The sequence below is a fragment of the Pan paniscus genome, chromosome 10 (assembly GCF_029289425.2).
Source record: "Pan paniscus chromosome 10, NHGRI_mPanPan1-v2.0_pri, whole genome shotgun sequence".
Taxonomy (NCBI): Eukaryota; Metazoa; Chordata; class Mammalia; order Primates; family Hominidae; genus Pan; species Pan paniscus.
In genome coordinates this window covers 53733842-53759821 of record NC_073259.2, presented here as the reverse complement: position 1 = coordinate 53759821, position 25980 = coordinate 53733842, and the positions used below count along the sequence as shown (strand labels likewise).

Here is a 25980-nt window from a genome sequence, read left to right as displayed (position 1 = left end):
TTTTAAATATAAGTATACACATTTAGATATATTTATTTTTAGCAACTGCCTAGAACTATTACTAAGCAGGTCACACAAGATACATAGTGTTGTTTGTTACTCATTTTCATCACAGTTTATGCTTTGACGGTTCTATCTTGAATGCATATCCATATTAAGACTAAAGACGCAAACAGGTAATCATGTTTTTCACAAATCAAGAAATTATCACCAATTAAAAAACTGGGTCATCATTAAAAACAACACTTTAAACTAACATCTTTCCTGGATATTTTAGAAAGTTCATTAATTAATTTCAGAAATTAATTTAAAGGTAAGATATCATTTATTTTGAGAAAATTAAATACTAAGCAAAATGAAAAAATGCCTAGAAACAAACATTGTTCTGTTCCTGAAAATGGCAGAAAAGATAACATTATCCAAATGTAAGGGAAAAAGTCTGCAAAAAGCAGGTTTTTTCCATATCTAAACTTAAAAGTCTATTCTCTAAATTTGAAAGTAGAACACAAAACATATGTCTTATTTTTCTCTGAGATGTCAGAATATAGAGAACTGCAATTATTTGTTATAATTAAGAAAAAATATTTCTGTTTAATCCAACTATCTGGGAAATTGTCTGATGAACCATTAGAAAATGATTACTTTGTGTAATACTGATTTTCATAATCTTACATAGTGCTTTGCTATATTCTTTTTTTCCTGTTGCATAAATGTGTTTCTTGTTTCCTCAGTAATGGAGCAAAGAGCACATTATTTTCAAAGTATTTATTAAATGTCATATCATCATAAAAATAATTTTAAAATTACTTGTTAAAGTATATTAAATTTACTGAAGAATTGGCTCATGTTTCTAAGGTAAATTCCTATATATCCATCCATTGTAGATCTGGAAAATGATTGTGACTATTTCAATAGGCTTTCCATGGATAGACGACTTATCAACAAAATTCAAAGATTTTATGTATTTATTCATGATGTCATTGTGGGAACTAAGAAACATACTTGGAAAACTGCTCTTTGCAGAAATCCTAGGTGCCTTATTTGAAATAAATTTTTGTTGCTATTAGTCAGTGTGATTCATGTTTCAAATACAGACTCTCATCGTTTTCAGTAGGTTATAGGTTGATAAATCTTGGGGACTGGAAGTTGCTGAAAGCAAGTATTTAGGCAGTATCCATATAACTAATTGAACAATGCAAGAAACATTTGCATTGTTTAATCAAGCATAACTATACAGAAAGAAAAAAATTGAAAAACAATTTTTCTGGTTAAGTAGAAAAAAACAGTTATAAGAGACATAGTTCAGGCATAAATATGCATAATCTACTTTTATTTTTTTTCTCAGGCTATCGTATATTATCATTAAAGTCCATATTATTGATTCTGTTCTTTTATTCTTGTTTCTTTTTTGTCTAATTCACTGCTTATGAACACATTACCCAGAAAATGTTTAGGGGAAATAAAAGCATGTAAAATTTAGATCAGAAAATATACTTTAGATCAACAGCTGTAGTCATGTGAAGAAGATATAAAATATTGGCTAATATTAATTTGTGAGCTTAATTTATTTCATCATGCATATTTTCAAGTCTTAGTTGGCATTGAAAATTTTGATATCAAGTATGCTGGTAGGTAAATGTGTTACATAGATCATTTCCTATTAAATAGAAAAGCTGTGAAATAATAAATTATTATTGAAGTATTACACTTATCAGATAAAAACAGTGGATTGCTTATATTGAATTTTAGGGAAGAACGAAAACAAAAAGAACATCTTTTTCATTGTCTTAAAATATGTTATAGAGAATTATAAAATAACCTGTTTTTTTTTTCATTTTTAAAATAGATGTGGAAGCCTTACTTTACCGACAAAAATCAGGTCAGTATCTTTCAGGAATTAATCTTTACTTTGAAACATTATGCTGCATTGTGAGGCTGCTTTTGGAATCATAAAATTAGTGTGTTTCTTACACACTTGGTTTTGTGAATGAGCTCCCATGATGTCTCATTTACCCCACGTGACCCTGAACTCCTTAATGACAGGATTTTGGTCTATGCTGTTCACCCTATATTCATAATGCCAAGAGCACTGGCTGCAATGGAGTAGGTCCTCAGTACATCTTTGTTTTAAATGAATAAAATAAATTGGGATGATCAATATAAGATTTATTTTGCCTACAAGAATTTTCTACATGAAAGTAACCAAATGCTTTGCAAGGTAAACTTTCTGAAATAAACCAAGGATACCCTAACTTCTTACCAAAGAAGACATGGGACTTCTGAAAATAGCTTAATCTTTTTTTAAGGACATGAAAATGCATGTCCATTATCATATTATATCTATACAATGATGCCCTTGGAATCTACTGACTTGAGTAAGACAGTTTGTCCCTATTCCAGAGATTGTTTCTGAGTTTCTTTGTCTGCTTTTGATTTGCCTTTCTGTCCCCTGTCTTCTGTTCAACAACTAGCTCTATATTCTCATGGGATCATCATGTCTACTTTTAGCAGTCAGTTCCAATTCTTACCTATTGTTTTCAGTCCACTGGGCTGAGAACACCACCGATCCAAGCTCATTAGCCTTGTACTGTGGTAAGGATGTGCACTCTGAGTGAGGTCTCAAGAGATTTCTCCTGATGGGTACAGTGAATAAGCAAGAATTCATACATGGGCTCAATGATATCTCTATTTGCTGCAAGAGGATTTGGGGACAACTTCTTGACTGCAATCTACATTTCAGATAGTCAGAATTTTCCAGGTGTTTAACTTACATAAAGAATATTACTGTGCAGTTTTCTTTTGAAGCATTTATATTAAGTGTCTCCAATCCACATCTGTAAACCATTTCTTCTTAGCCTTTGGCTAAATCTGTGTGTGTGCATTTGTTTGTGAAGCTACATAAGATTTGGTTTTGACAACAATTTATGAGAACATATGAGAAATGCTTTATCTTTTAAATGTGCTATTTACTGTTTGTCTTAATTTACTCCTTCATCTCTGGGATAGGTTTACTGACCGTAAGTCTTGGATTTTCCTGAATTGGATTTTAGTTCAAATTTCTAAAAGTTTATCTTAGTATCAGACCATGTGCCTTGACTATTTATTTGAATAATGCGTTCAGTTTGGGTTTAGAAAATTTAAAGGTTACAGAGCATAGAGAAGCATTAAAAGCAAAGCACAATCCTGTAAGTCTCCAAATAAAAATGTTACTGAAAACATCTTTGAGGTTTCTTTAATATGTAATCAACTTGCAACTTTATGCAAAATTCTATTGCCATTGTTAAGTACTTTATTTCACAGAATTATTGAGAAAATTCTTTTGGAAACCAATGACGATGTATTTAATACAAATATTTTTGTATTTGTAAATCTCAATAAGTGTGTGTGTATGTAAATTATACTTTTTGTTGTAAAGTACCCATTCTTATCGTGAGTTTTTGACTCAGCTGTACTTACAATAGCTTGACAAGGTTGCACATTTACATGCCATTTATTTAAGTATGGAGAAAATTTACCTTGATTTACAATAATGACATTTAAATAATTTGTAAGTTGTGTATACATACATTTTAGTATTCAGCTGTAAACTAGAAATTGTAGACATTTGACTCAGATTAAGTAATTGTAGTCTATTCAGTACCTTTGTCACGTGAAAATATCTTTTAACTAAAGCTTCTGCGTTTTACCAAAAGAATAATAGTCTTTTGAAGCACCTTTTCAGGCATCTAAAAATTATTGAGTTTTGCTGAATTCTAATTTATGCATTTAGACTGGGCGTGAGAGTGACTGGAAAATTAGCCCAGACTTTCTCCTTTATGGCGGTATTCTGGAGAAGCAGAAGTGTACCATGGGCAATGGCTAATTACCATATTTATGCCTGAGTATTAAATTCAATGAGTATATCTCTTTGGGAGCACCTCCCAAAGACAAGAAATGGCTGTAATCAAGATTCACTTTCTAATGGCAAATCTATCATTTAGAGACACTACTAATGACAGCAATTCTCCCTTTCTTTCTTCAGATGGTAAAATAGCAGCAAGCAGATCAGGTAAATTACTTTGTTCTCTTTTCTTATACTGTTTATACTCAAAAGCAATAGGGTGGTAGTGCTTTGCTTTGGACATAGGGCATATCTCCCCTGGAAAAATCCTTCAGATGCTTAAAATATAATCTCTCTTATTATTACAGACATGCTTTAATGTGTTTTTGTATAATCTGGGCCAGACATTTTAATCTTTGATCAATACTTACACAGTTGGTGAAATTTAAAACGGAAAATTGTTCTGGTTATTTGTTTAACCTAAAATATCTTAAACCTGTGATAGAAATGTGTATGTAAATTTAAGGCTTTACTTTCCTATATTTTCATTGGCAGGACATGCTGTTGCTTTTCTCTTCCAAGATTAATTCCTTAGTGATCTGCTTTAAAATCAATCTAGTTTCAACAGTTTTACTAGATCCCATCAGGTGATTGAATATCACCATTATCCTTTACTGTTTGTTTCTCTACCCACTGAAATGAAAAAATGAGCCATAGCAAATCAACAAGACTGCTTTTATGAAGTTTTTCTGAAATCCAACATTAAGATTATTGCTAATATCAACTTAGACTCAATTTTATTCTGGTCTATTGTACACAGCAATCAAAATAGCCCAATATACATTCCTGTGCTTTTCTTATAGGGCATTTTACATCTCTACCTCATTCTACAACATAAATAAAATGTAATTTTAAACAGCCTTCTTTGAGGGAAAACATAAACTGAGATTAGGCAGCAGCTCAGTTGTGTCAGGAAGACAGCAAGATTATTTTTCACAGCCATGGACAGGACTCATTAAGTTCCATCACAGTGATATAGTAAGAGTTTCTCTACAAAATCTGGTTGTTACTTTTGTAAATTGGGGCATACGAGTTTTCAGCATTCCTTTAGAAGCCCCCATTCACAAATGAGAGGGAAGTAAGGGTACGCTTGGGGTTCTATAGTTCTCTGAAAGTTCTTTAAAATTCTGAGGAATTGAATTTATTCCTATGTGTCTCAGGGAACCTTCCAGGTCTGGGTATTATTTAGGAGGTACATGAGGTTCTCCAAAGCTAGAGCTGCCTTAAGTGAATAAAAATGGCAAGCAAGAAAGCCCCCATCAACCACTCAACCAGTCAACATAAAACTAGACAAACTGGTCAGGCATGGTGGCTCATGCCTGTAATCCCAGCACTTTGGGAGGCTGAGGCAGGTAGATCACGAGGTCAAGGGATCGAGACCATCCTGGCCAACATGGTGAAAGCCCGTCTCTTCCAAAGAAGAGAAAAATTAGCCGGGAGTGGTGGCGGGGGCCTGTAGTCCCAGTTACTTGGGAGGCTGAGGCAGGAGAATCGCTTGAACCCGGGAGGCAGAGCTGGCAGTGAGCCGAGATTGCGCCACTGCACTCCAGCCTGGCAACAGAGCAAGATTCCATCTCAAAAAAAAAAAAAAAAAAAAAAAAAAAAAAAAAAAAAAAACTGGACAAACTTCAGGGCATTGTTATCCCTCAAACTCTTCATTCTTCAATGAGATCAAGATTCCTACATTTGAGATAAGGATTATAGGCCAATACAGGACTTCGTGTTTTTTGATATCCACTGATTTTTACTGATGTCAGAAACATAATTCATTTGTTCCCGTTACTTTAAAAATCTTCCTATCCGCACAGTGGAATCATGTTCACCTCTCTTATCCAGCCATTTCTCTCCATGAGGTAGGGATGAAGAAGCAGAATTATGTCTATTTTTCTTTTCTACTCCATTCTGTGGTTTAAAATTAAAGTGTAAGCTAAACCTTCCGAAATTTTGTGCAAAATGTATGCAAAATCTAGTATGACTTTATTATGAAAAATATAAACATTTCATTTATCCTTAAGCTATAAAGTAGATAAACATTTTATTTATCTTTGTGCATTGTATAAGCAACCTGTCTTTAAGCAAGATGAAGGCAGTGTACATCGCACTTAAGAGCAAAGGATTTCTTGGCAGATTTTTCTAACCGTGTGATCTTGGACAAATTATTCAGTCTCTTCTAAATATCTATTTTCTCATCTACAAATGAAGTAGTTTAATGGCACCTATCCCATAGAATTGAGGCTATTAAAGCAGTAAGGCATATAAAGTACTGTCATACAGATGTTGTACATTTGAAAAACATACTGACCATTACTCCTAATAACTTCAGCAGCAAATATTTCTGAGCAAGTTTTATATAATAAAAACAAAAGGGATAAAGTAAAGTTAATAAAGTTAGTGAAGACGAATGTGACACACTAAATATCTAGGATGCCGGGTCTACTCATGTCAACATTAGAATGAAGAAATACTGCTCTAATAAAATGAAGAATCTAATATATCTCTGGGCTTGAACTTGGGAGAGGTATGATGAGTATGGTGAACAAACACATCATGAATTAAATAAGTGATATAAAATGCATCTAAATGAGTTTGACGCAGTAAGTTTGCTGAGACAAGTCATATGTATTAAAGGGCAGGGTTTATCCCAGTTGAATGCTGTGTGTAAGACACTGGACTAGGTGCACTCATCTCACTTAATACAGTCATTTAATTAATACTTCTATTATGAAGCAGACATGATCTTATCCTTTTTTATGATGTACTCCCCATTTAATAGATAAGAAAACTTTGTTTTAGAAATGTTAAATTGTTTATCCAAGGACAGGCCAAGAACACAGAACACAGCCAGGGGCAAAAGTACAAATGCAAGTGTGTAAATAATAAAAAAGTTACAAACGAAAGGAATAAAGTAGCAAATAAAATGTGTTTCTTTCTCCTACTTTGACAAAAATACATTCATGGCAAGCTGGAATGACACTTCCTATGCAGAATTTTTAGATTCATTGGAAATCAATGCAAGAACAGGGTTGCCTGTGCCCTATCCAAGAAGTAGCCCTGCTCCTTCTATCTCTGGCTTAGTCACACTGGGAGGGACAGCCCAGCTTTCCTATCTCAGTCCACCTCTTTCTGCAAACTGACCACCCTCTGTTCATTCATCACACCTAGGGCTTCAGTCTTTGCAATGTGGTCTCACCTGGGGCAGAAGATCTCAGGAAAGATGCCCATGCACGTCCAAGTAGCAGGCTTGGAGCTGCAGCCTGGGGGACCTAGAATATTGTACAGAAATGGGGAGGGGTATGCACAGGCTCTGAGTAGACAAAAGCTCTTCACCCTCACCCTGTATTCTGTGTTCTCTGAGGAAGGCCGTGACCCAGGAAGGCCAGCATGAAACCAACATAGATCAGAGCAGTAACCTCTCTTGCCTAGGTCTAAGAGAGGTAGTGGCCAAGACCACACTGATTGCAAGAGGGGGAGCCCAGATGGGTTTGCTGAAAAGTGCATACTTTTCACATAGCTGAATACTTCTTTTCTTCCTTCTGCTTTGTCATCAAACTAAGATATTTATATATTAAAGTGCAGTTCTGAAACTGCATGGCACCGAAGAAAGACAATGAGACAGAGGGTAAAAGAGGAAAGGAAGAACAGTATGTGGAAAACACGGGTGGATAGAGGGAAATAGGAGACAACGAGAGGAAACGCTGCATGTGGAGAAAGGTAGTATAGTCATTGGAAGGTTACCTAATATAGGTAATAATATAAATCGACTATACATGATTTAAGCACTTGTATTCCTACAATAAAAAGTTTTATTATAGAATAGAGATTAAAGCAGAATGTGATGCACATACAGGTTAAGAAGATTGCCAAAACAGAAAGACATAGCCAAGCAGATGTAATCTATCACATACATGTTCTCAAGATTAACAACTAGTTCTCAAGTGAACTTCATAGCACCATTAGCCATATAGTTCAATCTAAATTTACAGGGTAGTTGGGGTGGCCACCTGTGTCTGCTGATTGTCTTTAAAAGAACAAAAATAAATTTCTTGTATATTATGACTGGAGGTAAGTTTGCAATTTGTAATCAGGCACCAGCTGAAGTTAGGCTCCTACCTCCCAGGAACCTAGGAGATGGGGAAGTTATCTTCCTCTGTGATGACATGTCAAAGTGATGGTGCCAGGCCCTTGGGGAAACATTCTTGGGGTGCTTGTCTAGTCTTTAAAAATATTTTTATACATTTCAGAGAGGTAGAGAAATAAATCACAAGTTTTCTTTTTCTTTTCTTTTCTTTTTATTTTTCTTTTTTTTGAGATGGAGTCTTGCTCTGTCGCCAAGTTGGAGTGGAGTGGTGCAATCTTGGCTCACTGCAACCTCCGTCTCCTGGGTTCAAATGATTCTCTTGCCTCAGCCTCCCGAGTAGCTGGGATTACAGGCATGTGCCACCACACCCAGCTAATTTTTGTATTTTTAGTAGAGACAGGGTTTCACCATGTTGGCCAGGTTGGTCTCGAACTCCTGACCTCGTGATCTGCCCGCCTCAGCATCCCAAAGTGCTGGGATTACAGGCATGAGCCACCACGCCCGGCTGAAATCGCAAGTTTTCTGAAGTAAATAATCTAAGCAAAAGTGTGTAGGGAGAGAAGTCTCTTCTCCTATTTTGAGTATGGAGAATTAAACTACTTATTTTTACTTGCATTTGCTCTTACGTATTCTTCAAGTTTTACTTACAAATAATGTGCTTCATTCTCTTGTCTATTCATTGTTCAAAATGTATGTCTTCCACAACTTTACAGGAATATCATCATTATTATGACATTATTAATTCTAAAGTATTTCAATTTTATCGTAAAGATTAAAAAAATGCCTTGACGGAAAGCACATATGCATCATGTAAGACAGTATTTCTTCTCTTAAAAGTGATCTTGTTGGTGAATGTATTTACTAAATAAATATGAATTGAGTATCCTGTATAGTTCAGGCAATCCTCTTGTCACCTGGGATACTTCAGTGAATTAAACAGGCAAAGAAACATTGGGTTTATGCAGCTTAAAACCTAGAAGGATACAGTCAATAAACAAAAAACATTATAAGCAGTAAACATGTTATATTACAAGGTGACAAAATCTGTGGGATAAAATAGAGTAATATTAAATATAATGGTATTTGGGAGTATAAAGATGGGGATGAAGTTGCAGTTTTAACTTGTCAGAGTGTGCCTCACTGAGATGAAATTTAAACTGAGACTTGAAGGAGGCTAACTCTACAACTAATTAATGAGTAAATGGTTACATCTTTGCAGGAATACAGAAAAGAGAGTCAGATACGTTATCTTAATTTTGTCAGTTATAAGGAACAGTAGCCAAGGACAGTGTGGATTCAACATAGCAGAATATTTTGCTGGGTGTCTACGTTCATTTGCCTTGCTATCCATAAGGAAATATCTGAGGCTGGGTAATTTATGAAGAAAGGGGGTTATTCACCTCCTGTATTTGAAGGCTGTATAAGAAGCATGGCACCAGCCTTTACTTCTGGTGAGGGTCTCTGGGTGCTTCCGCTCACGGCAACGGCCAAGGGCAGCTAGCCTTTGCCGAGATCACACCGTGAGAGAGGAAAAAAAAGAGAGAGGGACGAGGAGGAATGGCAGCTCTGTGGGAAGTAACAGAGCGATAGCTCACTCATTACCAGGAGGACAACCCACGCTATTCCTGAGGGGTTTGCCCACATGACCCAAACAATTCCCAACAGGCCCTACCTCCATCGCAGGGATCAAATTTCAACATGGGTTGTGGGGAGACAAACTCCTAAGCAATAGCAGTTGGGAAGAGGTGGGACGCTGGAACTTGGGACTTAACGAATGGGGAAGAAAGCAGATTGGGGAGTTTCTGCTCTGTCCAGGAGAAGAAGAGTCTCTCTAGCACACATCAATGATTGAATTTCCACAGCTTGATTCTCTTTCTTAAGGTCTTAGAACCATGACAAAAAGACATGGATAGGTGGTATACGCTGTTCAAGTGCTGCCAGAATAATAAGACTTGTATAAAATAAAAAAGTGGCTTTTGATAGTGTCATAATCAGACCACTTTTATAGTCTGTGCTAACAATGCTGTTTTCAAATAAAATCTTCTGTTATTTGCTGTAGGTGGCTTCTCTTATGGTAGTTCATCCTCTGGTGACTTGGACAGAAAAAAGCCACTCTTTAGCTTGGAATTTGGTTCTCCAGGAGAGACTGAAGACAAGCCCAGACAACGTCAGGATGCTGGGAGTTCAAAGTCAGAAGACACCCCAGCAGGTACTGTTACAGAAAATACACTTACGTAGCAAGCATGGTTTTTTTTTTTGGATAATATGATAACCTTTGTTTTATTGAAGATGTGGCCTTAATAGAAATGTGAAGACCGTATAGGCACTAATGCTAGTTCCAAAGAGTGCTAAATTCTGTCTTTAGAGAATTCTGGCAAAGAGGTTTACAATAATTATTGCCCTGGTAATATTTATTTTGTATGCTGTCTTTCTATGTAGTATCTTTATTGTTATTATAATATATTTCATTGTATAAATTAATAATTTAAAGTTCTTCCTGGACCCAAATATAGTGCAAGATCTCTCTATTCACATTTCTGTAATCTAACCACCATTCATTTCCTACATTAGGATTCTCTCTTTAAATTACACCCTTAATTTGCTAAACAATATTATAAAGCAGAGTTTCTAAAAAGTTCATGGCCTGCAATTTTTTGGGGAGGAAAAATTTTAAATGTCTTTAGGTGAGGTATTTCATCTCTTGTTGTACAAAATTTTAAATATCTTTAGGTGAGGTGTTTCATCTCTTTTTGTATTAGTTTTATTCTCATGCTGCTATGAAGAGATACCTGAGACTGGGTAATTTATAAAGAAAAGAGGTTTAATTGACTCACAGTTCCACATGGTTGAGGAGGCCTCAGAAAATTTACAAGCATGGCAGAAGGGGAAACAAACACATCCTTCTTCAAATGGTAGCAGGAGAGAGAAGAATGAGAGAAGAATGAGTGAAGGGGGAAGCCTCTTATAAAACCATCAGATCTTGAGAACTTACTTATTATCACAAGAATAGCATGGGGGAAACTGCACCCATGATTCAATTACCTCCCACTAGGTCCCTCCCACCACATATGGGGATTATGGGAACTACAATTCAAGATAAGGTTTGGGTGGCCACAGAGCAATACCATATCACTTGTTTAACACATTTCTTCCCCCTGCCAATTCAAATTTTTTCTGTATTTTCCTGGTCTCTGAAATCTGTATGGTTTGCACCTCTACAAAAAAGAGAAAGAAGGAAGTCCAGTGAGATCAATAATTTCAATATCTCATATGAAAATTTAATATTTGAGTTCATGTAATGAAAAGGCAGTAACCGTTTTGGGTGTAGGGGATGTGGTTATAATATCTTTAGGCAGGACATAAAATTTTATATCTTTCCATGAGGTTGATATTATTTTATCCACATTCATTATGTAGTCTTCATTTAATAGTAAAATAAATTTTGTTTAAGGGAACTTTGTTTTAGAAGTGTTAATTTGTTTAAGCAAGGACAGGCCAAGAGCACAGTCAGGGTCAAGAGTATAAATGCAGGTATATAGACAATTAAAGGTTACAAATAAAATAACAAAATGGTACATAAAATATGTTTTTTTTTCCTTCCTTGACAACAATACATTTGTGACAACCTGGAAGGCAGGTTCCAATGTAGAATTTTCATGTTTACTGGAATTCAATGAGAGAATAAATTTGGCTGTGCCCTAGGCAATGTCCCTATAGCTTCGCTCTTTGTATCTTCTGCTTAGTCCCATACTGGGAGGGATGCCCCAGCTTTACTATCTCGGTCCATCTTCTTCCACACACTCACCATCCCCTGTGCATCCTTCAGATCCAGGGTTTCAATCAGTGTGATGTGGTCTCACCTGGAGGAGAAAGTCTTGGGAAAGATGCCCATGCAGGCCCAGATCCCGGGTTTGGCTGTAGCCCTGGGGACTTAGAACATGGTCCAGAAATGGGGTAGGGGATCACACAGGCTCTAGGTAGGCATGCCTTCTTCACCCTCAGCCTGCAGCCTCTGCTCTCTGGAGAGCATCATGACCCAAGGAAGGCCAGAGTGAGACTTGCGTAGATCAGATTAGGAACTTCCAAAATACATGGATTAGATGATTAAGTCCCAGTGGTATATGTTGTTTCAAGTGCTGCTAGGACAATGGGATTTATACAAAATAAAATGTGGCTTTTCATGTTGTCATAATCAGACGACATTTATATTCTGTGCTAATAATGCTGTTTTCAAATAACATCTTCTGTCATTTGCTGTAGGTGGCTTTTTTCACAGAAGTTCATCCTCCGGTGACTCAGACAGGAAAAAGCCATTCTTTAGCTTAGGACTTGGTGCTCCAGGAAAGGCTGAAGACAAGTCCGGAGACAGTCAGGATGCTGGAAGTTCAAAGTCAGAAGACACCCCACCAGGTACCGTTCCAGAAAAACATATGTACCTAGCAAGCAAGTGATTTTTGTTTTCATTTTGGATAATCTGATAACCTACGTTTTATTGAAGACAAAGCCTGCATAGAAATGGTGAAAACCCTAAAGATGCTATTTCCAGGGCCAATGAGAGTGATAAATTCTGTCTTTAGAGAATTGTGGCAAAAAAGTTTACATTAAATTAATTATTGTCCTGATAATATTTATTTTTAATGTTATCTTTATATTTAGTATGTTTATTGTTATGACATATTTCAGTGTATAAATTAATAATTTAAAATGCTTCCTGGACCCAAATGTACTATAGAATCTCTCCATTCACATTTCTATAATCTAACCACCATTCATTTTCTACACTAGGATTCTCTCTTACACACTCAGTTTACTAAATAGTAGCATAAAGCTGAGTTTCTAAACAGTGTGCAGACTCCATTTTTTTTTTTTTAGGAAAAATTTTAAATGTCTTTAGGTGAGACATTTAATCTTGTTTGACATATCTTTCCCTGCTGGCCTATTTAAACTTTCAATGTACTTGCCTGGTCTCTGAAATCTTTAGAGTTTATACCTCTACATGGGAAAGAAAGAGGTTCAGTGAAATAAATAACTCCAATATTTTATATGAAAATTTAATATCTGTGTCCATGTAATAAAAAGGCAGAAATAGCTTTGGGTATAGAGGTGTGGTTGTAATATCTTTAGGCAGGACATAAAATTTTATCTCTTTTCATGAGTTTGGTAATATTTTATCCTCATACATTATGTAGTGCCCATTTAATAGTGAAATAAACTTTGTTTAAGGAAACTTTGTTTTAAAAATGTTAATTTGGTTAGCTGAGGACAGGCCAAGGGCCCAGTCATGGTCAAGAGTATAAATGCAGGTATATACATAATTAAAAGTTACCAATAAAGGAACATAATAGGACATAAAATGTGTTGCTTTTTCTACCTTGACAAAAGTACACTTGTGACAACCTGGAAGGCAGGATCCAATGCAGAATTTTTAGGTTTATTGGAATTCAATGCAAGATCAGTGAGGACTGTGTCCTGGCTAAAGTCCCCACAGTCATGCTCCTTCTGTCTCTGGCTTATTCCCATACTGGGAGGGACTTGCCAGGTTTTCTATCTCAGTCCATCTCCTGCACACTGACCACCCCTTCTCCATCCCTCAGACCTAGGGGATGGTATTTGCAATGTGGTCTCACCTGGAGAAGAAGGTCTTAGGAAACAGGCCCATGCATGCCCATGTAGCAGACTAGGGACTGCAGCCCTGGGGCCCTACAATGTGATCCAGAAAGGGAGATTGGGATAGCACAGGCTCTGGGTAGGCATAATCCCTTCACTCTTGGCCTGTATTCTGTGCTCTCTGAGGAGTGGCATGACCCCAGGAAGGCCAGAGGAAGATGTGGGTAGACCAGAACAAGAATCCCTGTTGCCTGAGTGGAAGAGAGCTACTATCCAAGGCTACCAATTTCAAATGGAGGAACCCAGATGGGTTTGACTTAAGAGTTTATACTTTTGCTCTGACTGAATACTGCTTTGCTTCCTTCTGCTTTCCACCAAACTAAAATATTTATATATTGAGATGCAGCTCTGAAACTATGTCACATTGAAAAAGACAATAAGAAAGATGGTAAAAGAGAAAAAGAAGAGTGTGTAGCGAAGAATGGTAGATAGAGGGAAAGAGGAGAGAAAGAAGGGAAATACTGTATATAGGAAGAGTAGTACAGGTAATAGTGGTTAAAGGGTTAGGTAATAAAACAATAGTATATATTGGCTATTCATAATTTAAACATTGCTTTAGTCCTAAAACAAACACCTACATGCAAATTTTATAATTTCAAAATCTCTTGAATGTTGAATGCCTTTCCTTAACACTACATAATAGATTATTATTTTGACTATTCTCATAATCACAGACATATTTTATTTTTCCTATTTGTTTTAGAAAAGTAGAGATATACTTGCTAGAAACATGGAAAATGGCTAAGAATTCCAAGAGAGGTTGTTGGGGAAATGTCTTTAAAAACAGTCTCCTGCCACCTCTGAAAACCTGTTCTGACAGGCATCTCGCTATAAAGATTGCAGACACACAGAAATATTTCTTTTTTATAAAACAAGCAGATAAAACAATTACATGTAAGTTGTGAAGATAAGAAATAACTAGTTTTCGAGTGGACTTGACAGCATCATTAGCTACAGGGTTCATCCTACATTTACATGGTAGTTGGGGTAGCCATCTGTGTTTACTGATTGCTTTAAAATAAAAACTAATTTCTTGTATGTTATGACTGGAGGTAGGTTTGTGATTTGTAGCCAAACACCAGCTGAAGTTAGCCTCCTACCTCCCAGGAATTTAGGAGATAGGGAAGCATCTTCCTTATGACTACATTTCAAAGTGTTGGCCCCCAGCCCCTTGAAGAAACATTCTTGGGGTGTTTATTTAGTCTTTAAAAATGTCTATATACATTTCAGAGAGCTAGAGGAAGTACACACAAATTTTCTTCAGGAAATGACCAAATAAAAGGTATTTGTGGAGGGAGAAGTCTCTTTCCTTATTTTAATAGACAGAATTAAGCCACTTATTTTATTGTATTTGTGATTACACAGTCTTCAAGTGTTATTTACAAATCATTCACTTATTTTTTGGTCTATTTGGTGACCAAAATGTATGTCTTCCACAGCTCTACAGGAATATCACAGTTATTAAGATGTTATTAATTCTGACGTGTTTAAATTTTATATAGAGATTTCAAAAAATATACAAATGGCATGATAGAAAGCATATACACTTCATGTAACACGGTGTTTATTACCTTAAGAAGTGGTCTTTTTTGGTGACTACACTTATTAAATAAATACTGAGTGCTCTCTATTGTTAAGGCACTGGTCTGGGCACCTGAAATCCCTCTCTCCACAGAACAGGCAAAGAAAACTTGAGTTTATGGAGCTTAAAATGTAGAAGAAGGGTACAGTTAATACTCAATAAGCATTATAGACAGTGATAAAAGGTGCATCCCAAGGGGATATATTTTACCTTGTGTATTACAAGGTGATAAAGTCTGTGGGATAAAATAGAGTAATATAATGGTTATTGGGAATGTAATAGTGGAGTAGGGTTGCAATTTTAAGTTGTCAGAGTGTGCCTCATTGAGATGAAACTTAAGGAGGTGGATGCTACAATTAATTCATGACTAAATGTTTACATGCTTTCTTCCTTGCAGAAATACAGAAAAGAGAATCAGGCATGTTATCTTCACTTTATCAGCTATAAAGAACAGTAGCCAAGGACCATGTGGATTCAACATGGCAGAATATTTTGATTGGGGGAAGTGGGATGCTAGAACTTGGGGCTTAGGAATGGGGAAGGAAGCAGACTGGGGAGTTTCTGCTCTGTCCAGGAGAAGAGTATCTAGTACACATCAATTATTGAATCTTCGTAGCTTGATTCTCCTCTCTTTCTTGAAGTTTTAGAACCATGACCAAAAGATGCAGATAAGGTGATTAAGTCAACCAGTGGTGTATATTGTTCCAAGTGTTGTCAGGATAATGAGACCTACTCAAAATAAAATGTGGCTCTTCATGGTGTCATAATTAGACTACCTTTTTAGTCTGTGCTGGCAATGTAAATGTTTTTTTCTTCACTGTAGGTGGCTTTTTTAATGGTAGTTCATCCTCTGGTGACTCAGACCAAAAAAAGCCACTCTTTAGCTTTGAATTTGGTGCTACAGGAGAGGATGAAGACAAGTCCAGAGAACGCTGGGATGCTGGGAATTCAAGGTCAGAAGACAGCCCAGCAGGTACTGTTCCAGAAAAAAATACTTACCTAGCAAACAAGTGCTTTTTGTTTTCATTTTGGATCATCTGATAATCTTTCTTTTGTTTGCAGCACATGGCTTTAATAGTCATAGATACTCTAAAGGCACTGATTTCAGGGCCAATGAGAGTGATAAATTCTGTCTTTAGAGAATGTTGGCAAAGATGTATACATTAAATTAATTGTTCTCCTGATAATTATTTTCATATGTGCTCTTCATACTTGGTACTATTATTCTAATGATGAATTATTTTTCTGACATTTTTACTGTATAAGTTAATAATCAAAAATGCTTCCCGGGCCCAAATGTAGTATAGATTCTGTCCATTCATGTTTCTCTCTGTATCTAACCACAATTGATTTTCTATATCATGATTCTCTATTAAACTAACATATCCAGTTTGTTGAGTGATATGATAAGGAAGAGTTCCTAAACAGTCTGTGGCCTGCAATTTTGTTTTTCAGAGGAAAAAATTTAAATTTGTTTAGGTGAGGTGGGGTCCTGCTGGTTCAATACAATTTTTCCTACTGTTCTACTCAAATTTTTGCTGTACTTGCCTGGTCCCTGAAATCTCTATAGTTTGTACCTCTACAAAATGGGAAGGAAGCAGTCCCAGTGAGGAAAATAAGTTCTATATTTTACATTAAACATTAATAGTTTTGTCTCTGAGGTGAAAAGGCAGAAACAGCTTTGGATGTAATATCTTTATGAAGGACACAAAATTTTCTATTTTTCGCTCACCTGTTTTGGGACTGACAAACTCAGTAGGACTAAGGAGATAAGACACATCCATTTACACTTGTTTACATTAGGTGTTAGTCATTTTCTCAAGTTCTGTAGAGCACAATAAGTTTATCATTGATGGCCCCAAAGTTTCACCTTTCTTATGGAATTATTTCAAATCTCATGGTAAATTGGTTGCCATTCTTACTCCTGATTCTACTACGTAGAATTATATATGGAAAGATATGGAATAAGGGAGATCAAGGAATATATCAGAAACTAAAATGTAGCTCTGCTTCAAGCAGTGTGCAGGGATTAATTTCTTGTATTGTATGAATGAATAAAACTTTTCTGTGGTAATGATTGTATTTTTGTATGGCAGATGAAACCAGTTCAGCAGGTGGTACTGTTTGGTGGTACTGCTTCAAATCAAAATGAAATTGGTAGGGGTCCCCGATCAAAATGATTAGATGTAGGTTCAGTAAATGGATTAGCTGACTCTGCCTCTGCTGCCAGGGAAACCAGGTACTCTGTGTTGTTTCTTAGTTTATGCTTTTGTCAGAATAATCAATTAATTAATTGATTTAATTAGCAAAGCAGGAATTGGTGGTGTTTTTGACAAATACAGATTTAATGTTAGAGGAATTAATGAGAAAAATTTGTAAACTCTTTGTCTGGTTCATAAAAAATCTATATTAACTTCAACAGAAATCAGTAATTTAAACAATTTAGTGAAGAGGCAAGTAGGATTGAGACTTCCCAGGAGCTTAGACCTGGGAAGAAGAGTTTCTATCCCCACTCTTTCACACTAACCTTTGGGGAAACCATTTAACCTCTCTTGTTCCCAAGTTTTGTCATCTGGAACAAATAAATCTTGGGCTCTTATGTTTGAATGACATCTACCATGTCAACTTTTAAAATCCCATTAACAATATTTGAACTAGTTTTCTTGAAAAAGAAGGCTGGAGAAAATAAATTTACAAAAGTATGGATGAATAGCATTTCACATTCAGAAACTAGAGCCAATGAAGGAAGTGAATGACAAGAATGCATAGTAGCTCTAGGTATTTTTGATTTAGAGCAATTTACCTGAAAAGATGTGAACACTGGTAGAAACAAGAACAAGGAGTTCACTGGTGGTGAATCCATGGACCTTGGTGCTCATGTCAGTGACTCAGGAATTCTGATCCAGAGACTATTAATACAAAATACAAATAATTCTTATTCTTTCTATATTACTCCCAATAACACTTTAATTTTTCATTAGGCAGAAACATTTTGCCTTTTGATTTTGGAGTTGGTGGTGAAAAGAAGAGTGAATTAGGATTTGGTTTTGGTAATTCTGGCTCAGTTGGTGTCAGTGGTCTTCAACAAAAGGCTTTGGTGAAAATGAAATACAGAGCGCTGGAAATCAAGTTCCAGTGATCTGGATATTACTATTCAGGTTTTTGCATCAAAATAAAGAATCATAAGATGTGTTAAAATACTCCCTTGGTGAGAATGATTTCTTTCTTTCTTTCTTTCTTTCTTTCTTTCTTTCTTTCCTTCTTTCTTTCTTTCTTTTTGTTTTCAACAGATAGCACCAACACAAGATATGGTGCTGACTTTAGTAGCAGTGGTGCCTCTCTGGATGTGGGATTTGGTTGGGGGATATCTGATGAAAAGGGATTGGAAGTCAGTAAAGCTGATGGGAGAGAAACTAGAGGCAGTGGATCTGCTGGGGGTGAAACCATAGTCTTTGGACCTGATGCAGGTAGCTCAGGTATTCCAACTAAGACTCATTCCTCAAAATTTTAGATTGATTCAGTTAATTAATTGGTTAAGATGCTTTTATTTTAATGTCACTTAACAATGAGATTAATTAATTAATATTAACTTTAATCACATTTTGATTTTCCATTAGTTGGAACTGGTTCTTCTGGTTTGAAACTTGGAGCAGGGAAAGGTGATGCTGCATTTGGTTTTGAAGTTTCTGATTCGAATTCATTTGGTGACACTGGCATTAGTAGCAAAACAGTTGAAGGAACTCAAACGAGTAGTTCTGGAGGATCTGTTTCCATTGATCTAGGTATTAATATCTGACTTTTGTGCATAAAAACGTCTGAATCATAAAATATTTTCAATACACAGTGACAATTATTTTATATTCTGCAGGTGATACCAGTTTCAGAAGTGAGAATCAATTTGTTGGTGGTGGCTCTCTAAATTCGATATCCAATTTATGGGATTCTGGTCAAGAGGGATTTGGAATCAATGAAATTGGAGGGAATGGAATGAGTGGCAGTGTATCTGCTAAGGCTGGATTCAAAGGTTTTGGATCTGATTCAAGTAGCTCAGGTATTCTAGCCAGTTTTGTTCCTGAGATATCCACCTGAATTCCAAATATTCATTTATTTAAAAACATTTTGATTTTTCTGTTAGTGGGAATGCTTGAGTCTCTTGAATTTGGACTTGGAGGAAAAAAAGTTGGAGCTGGATTTGATTTTAAGTATTCTGGTTCAAGGAAATTTGGTGGTAATGAGCTTAGTGAAAATGGAATAAAAGTTACTAGAGAATCTAGTTCCAGTGATTTAGGTATCAATATTTAATTTCTTTGCATTAAAGTTTGAATCATAAACTTATTGAAATGCATTCTGATGATAACCATTTTATATCATGAAATTGGTACCAGTGCAATAAAAAAGGGATTTTTTTTTTTTTTTTTTGTGACATAGCAGAAAATTTGGGCTTCGGTTTGGAGAAATTTGGTCAAAAGGGATTTGGAACAAGTGGATCTGGATGGAATGAGCAGAGCAGCAGTAAATCTGATGTCAGTGGCACAGGTGGTTTAGTCCTGGACTCTGCTCTGGTGAAATTTAAATTGATTTCAACCTTTCATCCATTATTTTATTAACATTTTATTTCTTCACCAGTGGAAAAGTCCTGGTTGTTTGAATTTGGACTTGGAGAAACGAAGGGTGGAGTTGAATTTAACTTTAGAGATTCTGGTTCAAATCAATCTGGTGACAATGGCAATAGTAGTAAAGATTTTGATGGAAATGGAGTAGGTAGTTCTGGAGGCTATAGTGCTAGGTATTAATTGTTAATTTCTGTGCACGAATGATTCTGAATCATAGTATGCATTGAAAGTAATTCTAGTGACCATAATTTTGTATTCAACAGGTGATTCAAGTGCAAGAAATGGGTTTGAAAATTCTAGTGGTATCTCTGAAGATTCAGGAGTCATATTGGGGTCATCTGATCAACATGAAGTTGAACTCAGTAGAACTGGTGGGAATAGAAAGAGAAACAGTGAACCTGCTGAGGCTGGAAACTTGAGTCCTGGATCTGATGTCAGTGACTCAGGTATCCTAACCTGGACTCTATTTCCAAGAAATTCCAATTAATTTCTTTCTTCTTTATTTCTTTTACTCACATTTTGATTTTCCATTAGGAGGAAACACTTGGTCTTCTGATTCTGGAAGTGGTGGAGGAAGTAAGAGTGCAGATGGACTTGGTGTTGGTGCTTCTGGACTAAATGAATTTGGTGAAACTGGCCTTAGTGGTTCAGGTACCTGTGATAATGGAAGCAATGTTACTGGATCTTATTCCTATGGCATAGGTGTTGAGATTTCTGACGATCAGAAAATCAGAATTCTAAGATACATCTTAACAATAACAATGAAAATTGGAAACACTATTAATAGTAATTTAAAAGCAAGTCTGCATTCTTGAATGTTGAAATATACTTAGATGTAATCAGGCAAATGATATTTAACATTTGTTGGCGTAAGATGTGGAACCGGTTTCACAGCTGTGAATATATCAATGTGGAATTCTTTTTGTTGCTTTTATGTAAAATTGATTTAGAGTCAGTTGAAGAGATAGTTAAAGTAGCAGCTGAACTGTTGGTCTCAAACTTTGTATCCCAAATCTGGATTTGGCGGCTTTAATTTTCTTTGCAAGCCCATTGCTGAGAAGAGTAAGACTTTCATCCATTTTAAAAATCCTTATAAAATTTAATATTTCCACTTAATGAAAACATTTGATTGTATAGTCTTGGAATTTGTAGTACAAATTGTTAAAATAATATGTATTCTTGATGCAGAAACTGTTTTGATGCTGTTACCAGGGCTGGAATGTCCTGGGAACCACTAGAGTAGGCGACAATAGAACTGGGGGCAGTGGATCACTTCCAGTAAAATGGAGGTTCTGGAAAATATTCAGGATTAATCTTTAGAATTCAACTTCAGGATTAATATCTTTTTCTTAAAAAGTGAAATGTAATGAGCAAGACATACAGTGTAGTGTAGTAACAGTTGACCTGACACAGGATTGACTATCAATTAACCTGTTCCAAGAAAGGCCTGGCCATACAGAAATAATAATTTTAATTTTGGTCGCTCTTAAACTTTGGACATCAGTTTTGAAGTCAACACTTCCATAGAACTAAGAAATTTGAAGTCATTTATTATTTATTGGCACGGATTTTTTTTAATCACAGTTGGTACAAATGGTTTAAAAGACACCTAATTTAGGAACTCCAAATAGGCTACCATTAGCTCAGGTATTCATATTTAGGTTTTCTTTCTGAGAAATGTATTCAGAATAATTACATCTTATGTTTCTAGTGTGGAGTGGTTACCAATTTGTGGATTTTTTTTTTTTTTTTGGCTATTTGGATGTTAGATTTTAACTGCTTTGATTTTTCCACGTGAGATAGACTTTACTAAGTAGTGTTATTTTGGGTAGTGTTCCTAATGGCAGTAAATCTAGTGGCTTTGAAATGGGAAGTCTGAATCTCTTGACATTAATGAACGTGTCAGTTCATTTAGATTAGTGGTTTTCATATTTCTGGTTTCTGTGAGTGCAGAATCTTTTGTTTAATTGACCTCTTGAAATAGTAGCCAGGTTTCCTAAAAGTAAAACAATTCAGAATGGGAAACAGTTAGGTTGACACTGGGATAGGAGACCTAGAACCCTGTGTACTGAACTCTTTTCTCTTATCCTTGACAAGTTTTAAGACAAATGATCTAGAAAAAAATTGATTTGGTGTCAGTTGATTTAGAGGCAAGGCATTTAATTTTCTTACCCCAGCAAATTTTTGAGTTGATATTTTTTTTCTTGTACAGCTTTACACGGTCTTAGTCTGCTAGCATTAGCATTGCTGGACTAGGACCTATGGTCTCTCTGTCAGATATTCTTTAAAAATCACTTTACCAAGTAAAATTATACATATAAAATAGCCTGATAATTTGTATTAAAATAGGTGTCACAAGCTCGTCTGAATATAGTACGTCTGGACCACTCAGTACTCCAGGTAATCTGATTTATGACTTTGGGTGTTTAAAAAGGTACACACATATATATACACTTACAATGTTGTAATGTTCTGCTGATTATTGATTTACTAGGACTTGATATTATTTTTTCTCATACTGAACTCTTAAGTGCTACTTCTCTTTGGATACTAAAGTTTAGATGGCCAACTAAGTATTTGAAACAATTTCATGAAATAGAGAGATTAAACCACATTTTAGGGAAATTCAAATAAAACATATTACAACTCCTTTACTATTTTAGACATAGTATTTTTAAAATGCCCTCATAAATAAATTAGGAGTTCAATATATTTCCTCTCAGTCTGAGTAAATACAACCTGTAGCAAAGAGAAGAAGCTTCAAGATAGATGATAAAGAGCATTTTGGAAAAGATTTTACAATTCTATCAAAACATCTACTTTTGTTATTGTTGTTGTTGCTTGCTTTTAGGCTTTACCCTATGATTGAATATAAATTTATTTGGTTACAAAAAAGGGTCATTAGATATAAACAATCATGGGAAATGTAAAGTTTTAAAGTATACAGATTTTGCCCTGTGAGTGGGAGAATTGAATTTTCCTTATAGATAATTAAATTATTAGTATTAGATAATAGACTGATTTACTAAAATGTACCTCGGTCCTATTTGTGTCATGGCTCCTGATAAAAATGAGCATGCAATGTTTTATTTCCAAAGCTGAAAAATATTTCTTTAAGGGGTGCAGCATATGTTAGTAATTGTACAGGACTGCAAATGCATAAGCTCTTAATGATTCGTGAACATACTGAAAAAGTGTGGACTGTAGAGTTAATCATGTATGTGAGTGACTTTGGCAAGTCCCAGCTCTCACAAAGTTATCTATTATATGTGTCATATAATATACAGAATAAAAAATTCATTGATGGCCTTCAATGCCCACTTTTAAGTTCCCATGTAGAAGTTCCAATATCTTGTATATTTAAAATGAATATATGTCTTAACATTGAAATAATCTATGCATTGTGTTGAACAGAAAAAGGATCCCACATTCCAGAAGCAACTCCAAAATACTCAGAAACAAATGCAATTATTGGTAAGTATAAATGGTTGTGATATTCATTCATATATTTATGCCCAAGCCAGTACCTAATGAGGTCACAGAATAAAATTTACAAAATTTGAAACTAGCTTTATTTATTTATTTATTTACAAGGTCTCATTCTGTCATCCAGGCTGGAGTGCAATGGTGAAATCATAGCTCACCATAACCTCTGACTCCTGGGCATGAATCCTCGTGCCTTAGCCTCCTGGGTAGCTGAGACTATAGGAAGGCACCACCATGCCTGGATATTCCTTTTTCTTGGTAGAGGCAGAGTCTTGATATGTTGCCCAGTCAGACTTGACCTTCTGACCTCGAATGATCCTCCCACCTCAGCTTTCCAAAATGCTGAAATGACAGGCATGAGCCGCTGTGCCCAGCCTGAAACTAGTTTTTAAAATGTCCCCATCATCTGTCTGTTTAATCGTTGTATGTTTGAGTGATATCACATTTGTACTATTTTTTCTCCAAAAAACATGTATACACACACACATATATACATACATGTATACACATTCATATATACACACATTTATATGTATAGAGATAAATGACATAATTCTTTACCTTCATTCAATATAAATGGGACTTTATTCAGACTTAGAAAAACTATCTCTACAAAAAAAGCAAAGCAAGAAAGCATACAAACCACCACGTCCCTCCATATATTCCTTCCCATATTAGAGACAATTTTTGTTTTCCTATGGGAAGCAAGATGTTTTAAATCTTGCTTTATTTTAGCCAGAATAGCCAACTTAGGGTATGCTAAAGAAGTACTCATGTACTAGTTTTAGTGAGTCTTTGCAGTAGTGAAAGAAAGAAAGCACTGATTTAAGGTGGTGGCTGTGAGAATTGAACCTGTCAGTGATTTTATTTCTCTTAGGACAAAAACACTTTAAAACAGACCTAGAAGGTATGCTAATTGTTCTAAATAATTATGTACACGTTCCTCTGAATATTTTATAGGTGAAATATCTACCTGGAGCAAAGGAGCATATAAATCTTTCAACGGCCGCATCTTTTTATTTGAATCTTCATGCCCGTACACTTTCTGCCGTCACTGCGTTGAATCTGGAGGGGATTTCAATATTGAGATCAAACGAAACAATGATAGTGAGATTGAAAAAATAACAGTTCTAATTGACAATAACGACATCTCTATTTTTGGTGACACCATTTTAGTTAATGGAGAAAGGTAAATAACGTAGTGTTTTGGGTAAATGATATAAAATTATTTGAAGTAACCTGAGCAAAAAAGGAAAAAAAAAGAAAAAGATAAAAAGGGAGATGATACTTTCTTCCTATTTTGATGCTCTTATCGATATTTATAATTGATCATTGGCCAAGAATTTGATAAATGTGTAAGACTTTGACCTATTTCGGATTGGAAGACATTATATTTATTCCTATAACAAGAAGGAAAAAAATTCTGTTGTTTGAGTATACTGACTATCTAGATTATGGGAAACGTGTATTCAACAAAACTGAATATTTTTGTTGAACATCTCAGGACATTTCAGTTTTCATTTGCAAGTTTAACACCAAGTATAAATTTAAGATTTTATAAGTTAGAAATTGAGGAGATTAAAACTCTTAGTCCGTAATTTTTAGAGGGAGCAATTCAGATTTGGAAGGAATGGCATATTTGAATACTTTCCAGGATAAGAAAATGAGGCATGATATTCTACTTGTGAACATTTCAAGTTATTTTTTCTGACACCAAACCAATGTTTCATCCTGTTTATTTCTCCAAAGCCCCAAGGATCTATTAGTTGTTTTTTAGAAGTTCTTCCAATATTCAAAAAAGCCATTGTTTCTCTTTCTCTGAATTGATAAAAAAAACTTCAATATTTACCAGCAAGTATAAGACACTAAATTGTTGGGTGACATGAATTATCAGAAAACATATTATAATAGTATGATTCTTACCTTTTTACATATACTTGTATTTTATATTTTTCAGTGTACATATACCATATAACAATAAGTTGATTCACATAAAAAAATATGGAGAACATAATGTTCTGAATAGCCGTAGAGGAATCCTGACTTTAATGTGGGACAAAAATAACAAACTCTCAGTAAGTCTATCTATGATTTTCTTATAATCCTGTGCTTTTTGTCCTTTAGTTAAGTTACGAAAACAATACATTATTAGGGAAGTAAGAGCTAAGGCTTATTGAGAAATCTCTATGTATTACTTACTATACTAAACATTATCTCATTTAATATTCAAAATATCTTAAAATACTATTAATAATATTTTGCAAATGATGAAACTCAGGAAATGCAGAATAAGAAAGTTATTAGGCTGGTGCGAAAGTAATTGCAGTTTTGACCATTACTTTTAAATGGCAAATACTGCAATTACTTTTGTACCAAATAATTTTTTCAAAGACACATAGTTAGTAAATGGTGGCCTCAGGACCTATTCAAATTCCAGAGCCAGGTCCTTAAGAAAAAGCCCTCTAACATCTCTAAGTAACCAGCTTAGATAGAATTGAATTTGAGGAGGCATGGCCCTTTGGTTTGGGTACATTTTGTTTTGAGATATGTTTAACATTTCATGAACATATACATGTAATTTATTTTTAAAGCTCACTCTTCACAAGCAGTATCCAACTTGTGGTCTTTGTGGTAACTTCAACAGCACTCCAGGTAACATTCCAATGTATCATTC

The 25980-nt window shown here is 35.3% G+C and overlaps 1 protein-coding gene across 1 annotated transcript in view; it reads left to right on the top strand.

Annotated features, from left to right (window-relative positions):
• MUC19 (mucin 19, oligomeric) overlaps positions 1-25980 on the top strand; it is a 193102-nt gene that overhangs the window by 11724 nt on the left and 155398 nt on the right. The window contains exons 5-19 of the mRNA XM_034935026.2: positions 1847-1879; positions 4022-4048; positions 10018-10167; positions 12219-12368; positions 16031-16180; positions 18498-18683; positions 18825-18989; positions 19076-19258; positions 20084-20266; positions 20355-20396; positions 22170-22220; positions 23235-23294; positions 24267-24495; positions 25264-25381; positions 25898-25958. Coding sequence (XP_034790917.2) covers positions 1847-1879; positions 4022-4048; positions 10018-10167; positions 12219-12368; positions 16031-16180; positions 18498-18683; positions 18825-18989; positions 19076-19258; positions 20084-20266; positions 20355-20396; positions 22170-22220; positions 23235-23294; positions 24267-24495; positions 25264-25381; positions 25898-25958 — 1788 coding nt within the window. The remainder of the gene's footprint in view (positions 1-1846; positions 1880-4021; positions 4049-10017; positions 10168-12218; positions 12369-16030; positions 16181-18497; positions 18684-18824; positions 18990-19075; positions 19259-20083; positions 20267-20354; positions 20397-22169; positions 22221-23234; positions 23295-24266; positions 24496-25263; positions 25382-25897; positions 25959-25980) is intronic.